Source organism: Galeopterus variegatus, unplaced genomic scaffold (genome assembly GCF_000696425.1).
Source record: "Galeopterus variegatus unplaced genomic scaffold, G_variegatus-3.0.2 Scaffold390, whole genome shotgun sequence".
NCBI lineage: Eukaryota > Metazoa > Chordata > Mammalia > Dermoptera > Cynocephalidae > Galeopterus > Galeopterus variegatus.
Genome location: NW_007726501.1, coordinates 551189 through 563167, shown reverse-complemented (window position 1 = coordinate 563167; position 11979 = coordinate 551189). Strand labels below are relative to the sequence as shown.

Sequence of the window (11979 nt, the reverse complement as noted above, 5' to 3'; positions counted from 1 at the left end):
TGTCTCTGCCGCGTCACTCTGAACCCGGCAGACAGCGAAGAGCAGGGGGTTTTGCCAAAGGCAGGGGGGTGGGTGTAAGGATGCAGGCAGGGAGGATGAAGAGAGGGGTGGATCCCGGGTAAGACGAAGGCCCTTCCGGGCCCTGCGGATCATTGACAAATCGCGGGGGAAGCCGCCCTGACTGCTGGCGGTTTAGGGACGGAAGGCACTAAAGCGCTTCGGAAGTGACCATGAATGCGAGCGTGTAATCAAGTCACCGTGCAAATCGGACAAGCCACGAGGCCGGCACATCCACGGCTGCGAACCTTGGCCCCGAAGGGGGTCCTGCCAGGGTCGGAGACAGTGGCGCTTCCCAAAGCAAGCCTGTAGGAGAGGGGCTGCGAAGAAAGGGGTGCGGACAAGATCTTCCAGAACAGATTCCGAGACCACGGGCCACACAGCAACGAGAGCCCACCTGGTCACCCCCAGCCCAGGGCATCCCTCGCCCACCCGGGGAGTGGTGGGGGTGGGCGGGAGTTGAGCTCTCTCACCGCCCTCGGCGCACTTGAGGGCCGATCGTGCAGCTGAGCAGAAGCAAGCTGCATGGGGGCGCACCCCAGCCTCACCGCGCGCCGGGAGGCCCCCCAGCCAACATGAGTTACACCGGCGATTACGTGCTTTCGGTGAGAACACCGAGTGACGATCTGTTGCTTCCCCTGAGGTGGCTACAAAGAAAGGAAGCCGGGAAGGGAGGGGAGGGAAAGAAAAAAAAAAAAAAAAAGGAAAGGGGGGGGAAAAAAAAAAGGCCCGGACTAGCTCGCAGCTTGTCAATTTCAACATCGGGTCACATGAAAAAAAAAAAAAAAAAAAAAAAGGAAAGGGGGAGGAAAAAAAAAAGGCCCGGACTAGCTCGCAGCTTGTCAATTTCAACATCGGGTCACATGACCAGCACCTCCCTGCTAAGGATGGGGATAGATTTCCACGTCAGCTTACGTCTCCAAATTTCTACTTCACGGATCCGCTTCAAAGAGGCAGCTGCAGTGGAGAATCATGTTAAGCTCGGCTACTGCGGAGAGCCCAAGGTAGCCCAATGATGGATTTTGATGAGCGTGGTCCCTGCTCCTCTAACATGTATTTGCCAAGTTGTACTTACTACGTCTCGGGTCCAGATTTTTCCAGCCTCCCTTCTTTTCTGCCCCAGACCCCGTCTTCGCGCCCAATGACATACTCCTACTCCTCCAACCTGCCCCAGGTCCAACCCGTGCGCGAAGTGACCTTCAGAGAGTACGCCATTGAGCCCGCCACTAAATGGCACCCCCGCGGCAATCTGGCCCACTGCTACTCCGCGGAGGAGCTCGTGCACAGAGACTGCCTGCAGGCGCCCAGCGCGGCCGGCGTGCCTGGCGACGTGCTGGCCAAGAGCTCGGCCAACGTCTACCACCACCCCACCCCCGCCGTCTCATCCAATTTCTATAGCACCGTGGGCAGGAACGGCGTCCTGCCACAGGCTTTCGACCAGTTTTTCGAGACAGCCTACGGCACCCCGGAAAACCTCGCCTCCTCCGACTACCCCGGGGACAAGAACGCTGAGAAAGGGCCCCCGGCGGCCACCGCGACCTCCGCGGCGGCGGCGGCCACAGGCGCGCCGGCAACTTCAAGTTCGGACAGCGGCGGCGGCGGCTGCCGGGAGGCGGTGGCGGCGGCGGAGGAGAAGGAGCGGCGGCGGCGCCCGGAGAGCAGCAGCAGCCCCGAGTCGTCTTCCGGCCACACTGAGGACAAGGCCGGCGGCTCCAGTACGTATAAAGGCAGCGCTCTGCGCTTTATGAAAGGGGAGTTGGAAACCTAGCGCAGCACCGCTGTTAAATTTTTATATGCTGTTTTATAAGCATATAAGGTTTATGAAGGGCCTTTAGGTTTCCCCCAACAAAACTTTGTTATAAAAGGCGGGATCACGTGGCGAGTGCTGAAATTGGCCGTGAAATACCCACCGGCCAAGGCATGGCTGCATAAAAAAACAACTCCCCTTTTCCCTTTTTTCCCTTCTCTGCTCCCAAGCCCGGCAGCTCGACCCCGCTCGGGGCCAGCTTCGGGCTGGGGAGCCGGAGGTGGGCGCCTGTAAATTCCCCCTGCAAAGGGCTCCGGGAGCCTTTGATAGCGAGGTAATCCGGAGATTTTTATAAAAGCCATGTGTTGCGCCGGGACTCCAGTCCCGGCTGGGATTCAAAGGCGTCGCTGTTTAACGATGGCGCAAGGAGCGCGTTTAACAGATAAAGTAGCTCGCTTAGCTCCAGCAATATATTAAAAGAAACAAATTAACCCAAAGTTGGCCTTTTTGTCCAAAGGAAGCCATTTTCTTCTGGCGCGGTGGCAATTACGTGCTGCTTTCTGTCCAACTGCGTGTTATTCACAATTGTTATTCAATCTGCCAAAAGCGAAAAATTTTTTTCTTCTTGTGGGTTTTTTTTTTAAAAGGGGGAGCGAGTAGAACCTGCCCGCAGCTTCCATAAGCTCCTCTTTACTCCACTCTACCCCTGTGGAGGGACCAGGGTGGCTGCGTGAAGGTGGTGCTCCAGGGCAGGGGGCCTCAGTGGCCCGGGGAGGCTGGCCGGGCAGGCAGGAGCTGGTGGCCGGGACTCAGGCTGACAAAGACCCAGCAGCCGCCCCAGATGTTAGCAGGGCCTAGTCGTGGCGGCAACCTGGAAAGACTGGGGCTGGGGCCACCTTTACTGCCCTGGGAAAGGGCAGCCCAGGTGCTGGAAGGTAAAATGTCCTCAGTCGGCTGTTTGTTTAGTCTGGCGGGGTGGGAGGCAGCCGGCAATCCCCATTCAGCTGCTTTCAAAGCGGCTTCGGCAGCACAAACTCTCCTGTTGCTGTCAGGAGTCCTTTCTGTTCTGGGGGCAGCAGGAGCAGCTTCCCCCGGGGCCTATCTAGGGAGCTGGCTTTTATCTGGGGCTGAGCCTTCGACTGCAGCCCGTTCCCAGCCAGCAGTGGGAGCCTGAGTGTAGGAGCCTGGGAAGACCTTGAGGGGGGCTTGAGCTGGGCCTCCAGTCCCTGTGGCCAGCCATGTTCTCCACTCGGGGTTCTGGGGTGGATTGAAGCCCCCACACCTGGCTCACTCCCTACCTTTCTCCCTCCACAGGTGGCCAACGCACCCGAAAAAAGCGCTGCCCCTACACCAAGTACCAGATCAGAGAGCTGGAGCGGGAGTTCTTCTTCAGTGTCTACATCAACAAAGAGAAGCGCCTGCAACTGTCCCGCATGCTCAACCTCACCGATCGTCAAGTCAAAATCTGGTTTCAGAACAGAAGAATGAAGGAAAAAAAAATTAACAGAGACCGTTTACAGTACTACTCGGCTAATCCACTTCTCTAAGGCTCTAGCCAGCTGGAAGTGGGTGGGGGGCTCCATACACTTGAGATAATATGCAGATTTTGCCCTTGACAAGGTCAAGCCACACGGTGACTTTTGAAAAAAGGTGTGCAAAAGAGGTTCCACGGAGATAGCTCCACAGGAGGCGGCCTGATACTGTCTTGGTTGAGATCTCAGTGGTTAAGATTCTTAATAATAATTGGATTCTGAGAGTCGTGCATCAACTAGAATGAATGGTTTGGGACCCCTGGTGGTTCACCATTGGAGCCTACAGAGCTTTGGGCTGGGTGTGGTCTCCACTGGGGACTAGGCCCCCTGGAGGTTGACCCTCCCCCAGGACCCTCCACATGGAGCCTGCCCACCCCAGGACCCCTGAGTCAAGAAGTTGTGTGTTCTCCAAGCCCAGTTCAGCTTGGGGACAGGGGCAGAATTCCTAGATGCCCAGAATGGGGCTGTTTTCCAAAGCCAATGTGAAATGCAGCTGGACTAAGAGGTGGATATGACGTGGAAGAGGGCTGCAGATCCCTGAGGAAAAAGAAATTTACTTTCTAGGTGGCAGTACTGTCTCTCCATCCCTCCGAGCCACTGATTGCACTCTCCTAGGCCTGAGCTCCTAGCGGCCGCCTCCTGCAGCCCACCTGGTTTTTCTTTCTACCAAAAAGAGGGTCTTCCTTCCAGCCTGCCACTCAGGCCCAAAGCCTGGTCACAGAGCAAACTGTTCCCTGAGGTGGAAAACATCAAAAAGCCAAGAGGCCGAACACAGGCTGCTGGCCCCATGAATCTCTGCAGGAAATGCCTGTGGAGTGCGGCAGTTTGGCAAAGTCTCCACCACACTTAATGAAGCTTGGATTTGCTCAGTGTCCGGCAGTGGAGCAGTGGGCCCAGCCAGCGGGTCCCTGGCTATGGCTGTGAGGGGCTTGTGTCCTCCAAAACACTGGGTTCTGGCACCACACACACTCTTCCCTCATTGGCTCCGGAACTGAGCTTGGAAGCTTCCGGCGACCTTCCAAGAGCCCGAGAGTGATTTGGAATTATTTTAAAAGATAAATATTATATTATATATATATATTTCCCTGCAGGAACCAAAGCGAATTTTAAAGATGCAATGTAGAGGGGGAAAGATGATGAAAATATTTAAAGGCTCTATCTGTTTACAGTGTTCCACGGTTAAACTCGCTCACTGCTAAGAATATTTGAATGTACGCTTCATACAGGGATGGTGTTCAAAAGACTTGTAAATAAAGGAACCATAACCTATTTTGTTTGAATACTCTTTTTTTTTTTTGCCATTAGATGATTTCCTTTGGGGTTTTGGGGGGGAGGGTGTTGAGAAAGTCCTTTTTAATCTCTTGCAACATTTAGGAAGCGTTAGGGGGGATGTTTGGAGGCAGGTCGGCAGGCCATGGCCTGGGGACCTCATCTGGGAAAGCCAGGCACCCACCCATTGAATCTTCTCTGCCTCCCTATGTTAAGAAATGTCTGGTGGCTCTGTTTGTGATGGGAGTGTTGGTCTGTCCATGGTTCTTACCCACCGTGTATGTCGCAGCATGTATACAGGTGACAGGGCACAAGGAAAATAAAGACGGTGGAAACTTGAGTATCGTGTCTTAGTTTGACATTCCTCTCCCTGCTAGATTTTTACTACCAAACGCCTGCCCCCCCCAACACCCACTTACTAGTAAAAGGGCAAGTTACCAGGCCTCTGAGGAGGTGATTGAGTCAGGATTTAGCTACAATAGAAGCCAGACTTAGGAAGCCAAGGTGGTTCGCCATGTCCTTGTGAGAAGTGGGTTCCTAAAGATGGGATGTCTCAGGGCCTGGAATGTGGGACTTCATCCCCTCAGACTGACTTCAGCCCTGGACAAGGCCTTCAATCCTGAGGTGGCCAATGGGCCTGACCCCAGGCTGCCCTCACTCACCTCAGGACTGGGAGGCCTGAAGTGGAACCATTCTGGAGTGCCCTGTGGATCCCTTCAGCAAGAGGAAGACGAGTCTGGGTACCAAGGTAGAGCAGACTCTCAGGAACCTTTAAGGGTGCTTTATCCCCAGCTCCCAGCTGAGGCCGCCTTTTCCTTTGGGGAAAGAAGGATGCCGCTTTCCTCTTTGTTTGCTGCCTTTGAACTTCTGCCTTAAATTTGGACATCACCCATAACCTTGAGGGGCAGGGCGGAAAGGACAGAGCCTTTTGTTGCCCACCCCACCCTCTCTCCAGCCACCCAGGCAGGGCCACAGCAGCAAAGAGGGTCGCATTTGGAGAGAGGCCACAGACCCCAGACCCCACTGTTTATTTGTTTGTGTGTTTGTCTAACTGGCGCGACTGGAGAAATCGAGCTGAAAAGAGAGTGGGACAGACCCCGAGATGAATGTCTAGGTTGATAGACATACAGAGAGGAACAAGGGCCCTCCTGGGGGGTAGGGAGGGGGCGGGCAGGGAAGCCTGGGTTTAGGGAAAGACTTCCTTTGGGATGGTTAAAGATTAACCAAGTCTCTCAAGTTGCTAGAGAGTCTAGCCAGGAGGACTGCTCGCAGGCGGGCGGGCGGGCGCGGGTTTGATTTCTGAGCCCTATAAAAGCCCATCCTCCGATGGCTGTGACAATGTGGTCGTAAACCCGTCCGGGGCCGGCCAATTTGCATATTTGGAATGCGCCGCTATAAACCCCGCTGGGGTTTTGCAGCAATTTCTTAGATGTAAAAATGAGTTCTCAATAGCAGCGGGCTGGGCACGTTCTCTCCCTGTCTCTCTGCCGGGAGCCTGCTTCCCTCTCTCGGCTCCGGCTGCAGCTCCGTCCCGGCCTAGGCGCGCAGCCGCCACGAGATGGCGCACTTCCGATCAATGTCAAAGCCGCCGGGGAGCCGGGAACCCCAGCGTGATTCTTGGCCTTTGTTCGCTCCTGATACTAAGAGCAGCACGGTACATTATTTCACTTGTCCTTCTCCCCTTCGTATCAAAAAAGGGGGGCTTACCCTCAAGAAGTGGTTGGTGGTGTGATTTAAAGCAACGTGCTTTTGCTAGGCCTCGCGAGTGTCGCGGCGTGGAGAAGCCAGCTGCCCCTTGGCAGTGATTTCGGAAATGTGTCAAGGTAAGAGGCTACAAGTTTACCAATTTCAGTCCGGCTGGGGAGGGAGTGGGGAAGTGGCCGATGTTTAAGCAGGGCTCGGGAACATGGCTGGGTTTGTGGGGTGACGCGGTAGGCGTTTGCCTCCCCTTCTCCCATGCTTCCCGAGGTTGGAAAGCCGGGGGAGGCTTAAGTGGAAAAGTTGACGATTTTAGCTCCCTGCGCCAGCATTTCACCCAAGGCGATCTTTCGATTTTGTGGAAATAATCAGAATAGAATGAGCTGGGGGATGGGAGGCATCCAGGAGAAAGGGTTCCAGCTGTGCTGGAAGGGGTGGGGGTGGGGGGCAAAAAAAAAAAAAAGGAGATGGCGGGGCTGGAGAAAACAGAAAGTTTCTCCTCGAAACAATGGGGTGGAGGGCTTCGGAGGCCGCTGGGGCAGGCTTATTACCGGGGTCAGGAGTCCTGGAGATCGCTGGTTTCCTACTAGGTGCAATCTCTAGGTCTGCTCAGCAGCCAAGGGGTAAACCTTTGTTCCAAAAAAGTCCAATTTGGAAAAGTCGCATTTGATTTTCGAGGCTTCCAGGGAAGTCTCTGCACTGCCTATTGGAATGCACCGCTATAAACCTGGCTAGGATTTTACAGCAATTTCTTAGATGTTAAAATAAGACTTTTTGCATGTTTTGCAAATCTACAAAAATATATTGGTAAATAACTATACGTTTTCAAAAGCTTGCACTGGGGATAAACTCTCACTGAGCAATCATTTTATCAGCATTGTCATAAAACAGGTTTAAAATCATTATAATTCACTCACATTTTGGAGGCCAGATTTAACTTTTCTCTTTCTCTCATATTTGGATTTTTTATTCCAATATTTTTTTCATTAGTTTCTTGAAATAGTTATTTTCTTTTCCCAGATGTACAGTGCATGGGTAAGTTGGGGGAATCCCAGAGAAAGTAGGTACTGCCTGTGTGTGTGTGCGCGCGCGCCTGTGTAAATTTTGCCTATCAAAGTCAATAGTCTTTGTTAAGTGTGGGCTCCCAAACTATGCCAGAACAAGAGCCACAGGACAGAATGAGCACCCACACGGTGAGCTGCTCTGTAGTCGGAGCCTTCCCTACAGTCCGAGTCGCCTCCAGTTTCAAGGCCAGCGGCAGTTTATTACGGACAAAACTAAGAATATTGCAATTCAATGGGTGTGCGAAAAGGCCCCAAAACTCCCCATGGGGGCGGGGAGGTAACCAACTCAATGGTTGGATTTAGAAAAAAATTTAAAGCATGTTGTTTAGGGATAGATTACACCTGATCAATTCAAAACAGACATAACAAATATCCCTGGAATTGTTGACATTCTTAAAGATGAATAAGAAAAGAACGCCATTGCTTATGAAAAAATTTCTAACTATACGCGAACGCATAAATCTGAGAAGTCCTGAATTTTTGTTAAAGCCGGATATGTGAAAGCAGCGTTTATTTTTCCTCTGAGGGACCACAGCCCAACCCCACAGCCTGATAAATAATTTGGAGCACCGAAAGCACCGAGGTTGACCTCCAGATACAAATTGTTTATTGACTATCTCAATCTAAGGAACTAGTACTTTTTTTAAAGAACTTGTTTTTTGTAATAATAGTTTATTTCTCGCCACTTGCTAAGGCCTACTCAGGAGGAGAAATCTGCTATGTCATGAATTACAGCTTAATCCTCGCCAAAGAGCTTATTCCACGGGCTTGGCATTTACTACGGCTCCATGGTGCTGTTATCATCCAGGTAGAAATAGGCAATATTTCCTCCCAAATAAAACATGGGCTCTGGCGGTGACTGTGTAACCACTGCAAAAGGCCTGGTTGAGGCAAGCAGGCACCAAGGGTTTTGGGTCAAAGGCATCCTGAAGGAGAGGGAGAAATTCCTGGGAAGAAGAGTGAAAGGGAAAGAAGGCAAATAGGCAAGACGGAGAAAGAGTGGCCAGAAGTCGATCCATGCTGCAATTGAATCGCTTTTCTTAATCTCTCGGGATGTGGAACCTCAAGAAAGCTGAGGCGTTTGACAAATGGAATATTTTATTGAGGACGCTAACAGCAGTGTAACCTCAGTGTTACAGTCTAGGGAGCACAGTAGTCTTGGGGCCAGCTGGAGATGCTAGGGGCTCGGAGACCAGCTGAGAGGGCTGAGGAGGCACGCAGTGGAGTTTAACTTGTGCTTCTGCTGTGTCGATATCCTCTCTTTTGAACCAGAGACAGCAGGCCAGCTTGCACCCAGGTCGCACCCATAGGCTCACCCATAGGAATCCCCCCCCCCAAATCCAGGTTGTGCTGGGATGGCAGTCCTGGGGGAGAGAAGGGCTCCCATACAGGCTTATGCACTCTTTTTTTTTTTTTTTTCTAAGCAAGAAAGTGCTCAACACCAACATCCCATTTGGTTTGTTACAAGGAGGAAAAAGTCTCGCTGGTGAAACACATCTTGCTCTCCACAAAGGTCAGTTAAGACACAAGTGCCAATGCCACGGTCTGAAAAGCCCACAGCAGCCTTCTAGCTCCTCCACTTCTTAGCTGAGCAGCTTTTTGTAGCAGATGCCTTACCAAGCTGACTTTTGCAACCTTGGCTGGCATGTGCATGCTCCTGGATTCTATCCAGCCTAGAAGCCCATTGGCCTCCCTACAGGGTCCTGACCAGGCTGGCCTGAGCTGTCTGCAGTGGGGCATCACGCTTGTCTTACCAGCCAAATTGGCAGGGCCCCTGAATCCCAGGAGAGTCTTGGAGGACTCTGAGGGGTCTAACAAGAAGGCTTGGAGGGGTCTGTGAACTCCTTGAAAATGATGGGTCAAATTGTGGTAATGTATTTTTCACAGGATGAGTCAGAATTTGCCTTAGATTTTGCAGAGGGGTCTGACTCCCTGAAAGGTTAAGAAAGACAGGTTTAGATCATTGTCTTTCACTTCATTCTCTGAAGCCTCCGCCATCTCACTGTCTAATAGCCACTAGCCCTTCCCAGACTTCAGCCTGAGAAGTTGCTCTCTGCATTTAGCCCAGAGAGGGATGACTATAGACCCAAGTCCTGGCCCACTGGCCTGCTGGGGCTCCTTCTCCTCAAGAAACTCTCCACACCCTTGAGACCTGCTTTCCACAAGACAGAGCTTTCTTGAGAGTCATGGACAGTGCTGAAGAGCAAAGCTCCCTTCTCTGGCAGCCCCCAACTTTGTGGCACTTCCAGGTGGCATTGCTGAGCACAACAAACCCAGCCAGTTCCATACCTCTGATGAGCTGGGTAAGGACCAGGCAGATCCGGGAAGCTAAGCTAGAGCCCTAGGCTGCAGTGCTCTGAAGATTTCCTGCATTCAGGTTCGTTGGCCTCTGGGCCTAGCCAGATGAGACTTTGTCTTGGCCTTGGGCGCAGGAGCAAGGCGAAGAGCGAAGGGGAGTTAATGATCTCTCCGCAAAGACCCGGTCTTGATTCAGCTATGCCACTGCTGCAGCTGCGAGACCCTGTCGGGCTGGAAAGAATGCGCTCTCTCATGCTCTCCTCTTCTCTTTTTCTCTCCCTCTTCTCTCTCCCTCTTTCTCTCTCCACCCTCCTCCTCTGCACCCCGATACACAGTCCGCAGAGCCAGTCACTGAGGGTCGCCGAGATGGAAGTAGTTGGAGCGCCGCGCTTGCGGTGGACGGCCTCCTGGGTGCCGCGCGGGGAGCAGCCGTGACCGGCAGCGACCGCAGCTGCTTAAATCTCAGAAGTCAGAGCCCAGACTCTACCTAGCCAGTGGTCCCATGCCCTCGCAGTGTCTTCTCAGGCTTGTCTTTCTCCTCAGGCTGGGTTCATACTGGGAAGAACGGTACCAAGTGCCAGGCAGATCACCCGGGATGCAAGAGTCTTTCCCCGCCGCAGGCAGAGGCCTGAGTGATCTACTTCCTGGGATCCCGGAGGCGCGCAGCAGGCAGGACTGGGGCAGGCAGGCCCGGGGCATCCTGGAGACCTCTAGCCCGCGGGCCAGGGGCAAGACAGCGACCTCCTGGGCTCCACTGGATCCGGCCGGAAAAGGTCGCATTTCCTGAGAGTTGCATGAGGCCCACACTTGGGGGCTAGCGCCCCAGGCCGGCCATTTCCAGTTGACTAAGAGAGCGTCCCTGGGTAGGGCCCGGTGTTTGCTGAGTGCAGGGTCTGGCCTCCAAAAGCTCTTATAACAGGGCCATGAGCCCAGCCGGGACTCATAGGGAACGGATTTCCTCACCGGGGCCTCGTTAAAATGCACACACTGCGGGAGCAAGGACTGCCCCAGCCTCGGGTTTCGAGGGGAGGGGGGAAGAAGGGAGGGGACAAAGAGGCATGAGTGTAGTGACACTGGTTCTTGTCATAGCCTCCAGGAGTACACAAATGCCAAGGCTAAAAGAACAGGAGAATAGAATGGCAGAGGTGTCTACTGGTCTCACCCCTCCAAGTTTCTCTTTCTAGGTCTTTCCCTCTGGACAAGCCAAAGACCCCAGGGTTGACGTTTTACTTCCCCTAAATGATACATGAGCTTGAAGTCCGGTCAGGGTGTTTGGGGGAAGGGTGTGCCAGAGACTTCGGCCAAGGCTGCCAGTCGCTTCCCACCCCCACTCGTGCCAGCTCACCAAGATGTGCCTATAGAAGTTGTAGAGAAGGGGACCAGGTGAGCACACCAGAGACGATCCTAACTGGATCAGCCGGCTGGGGAAGGGGAGTGTTGGGGGCTGAGGGGCCAGGAAACAGCCACTGCATTTGGGGGGAAAATTCTGTGTGGGATGCCAGAAGTAGTGGCAACAGCCAGCTCTCAGTGTACTCTGGGTTCCGGACTCTCTGAGTGTCCTGGTGGCCTTAGGACCAGGCACACCACTTTTGGGACTGGCACCCCATACAGACTTCAGCTCCAGGTACATAGCTGAATGGAAAGAGCACGAGACCCCGACCGGGCCCCCTTAAGTGGTCAGAACGCGCTGAGGACTAGTGGCCGCTTCCGAAAGAAGCGTGGGGAGCACCCAAGGCCGGCCGGGGCGCACACCATAAACACCCCACTTGTTAACTGCGCGGGGCCCAAGGACGCTTCAAGCAGACCCTCGTTCGGGTACAGGGGCGGGGCGAGCCAAGCGGCAAGGCCCCCGCCAGCCACGTTGGGGCAGCCCCCACAGCTCCTGGCCTTCGGGCCGAGGTGTCGGGCGTGCGTCTACCGGCCCATCAATACAGATTACATATTTATATCAATCGCGGGCTCCGAGGGCGCCCTCGGAGAGCTGCCCCGCGCCTACGAAACCAAACTGGGAGTGGTCCCGCGGAAACTCTGGCTCGGGATTGGCTGCGGGCGCCCGCCGCGGTGCGGGGGGATTGCTAATCGTATTCAGCATGTTTTGCACAAGAAATGTCAGCCAGAAAGGGCTATCTGCTCCCTTCGCCAAATTATCCCACAACAATGTCATGCTCGGAGAGCCCCGCCGCGAACTCTTTTTTGGTCGACTCGCTCATCAGCTCGGGCAGAGGCGAGGCGGGCGGCGGTGGCGGTGGCTCTGGGGGCGGCGGCGGCGGCGGTTACTACGCCCACGGCGGGGTCTACCTGCCGCCAGCCCCCC

The 11979-nt window shown here is 53.9% G+C and overlaps 2 protein-coding genes across 2 annotated transcripts in view; both read left to right on the top strand.

Moving 5' to 3' along the window:
* Positions 1–1000: 1000 nt before the first annotated feature.
* On the top strand, positions 1001–4945 carry HOXA11 (homeobox A11). Its single transcript, XM_008568250.1, has 2 exons — positions 1001–1772; positions 3119–4945. The coding sequence occupies exons 1-2, from the start codon at positions 1070–1072 to the stop codon at positions 3349–3351; spliced, it is 936 nt and encodes a 311-aa protein (XP_008566472.1). The 5' UTR covers positions 1001–1069; the 3' UTR covers positions 3352–4945.
* A 6826-nt stretch (positions 4946–11771) lies between these two features.
* The window catches only part of HOXA10 (homeobox A10), a 3491-nt gene continuing 3283 nt past the window's right edge, over positions 11772–11979 (top strand). Inside the window, exon 1 of the mRNA XM_008568254.1 lies at positions 11772–11968. Within this exon, the coding sequence (XP_008566476.1) occupies positions 11772–11968 (197 nt within the window). The remainder of the gene's footprint in view (positions 11969–11979) is intronic.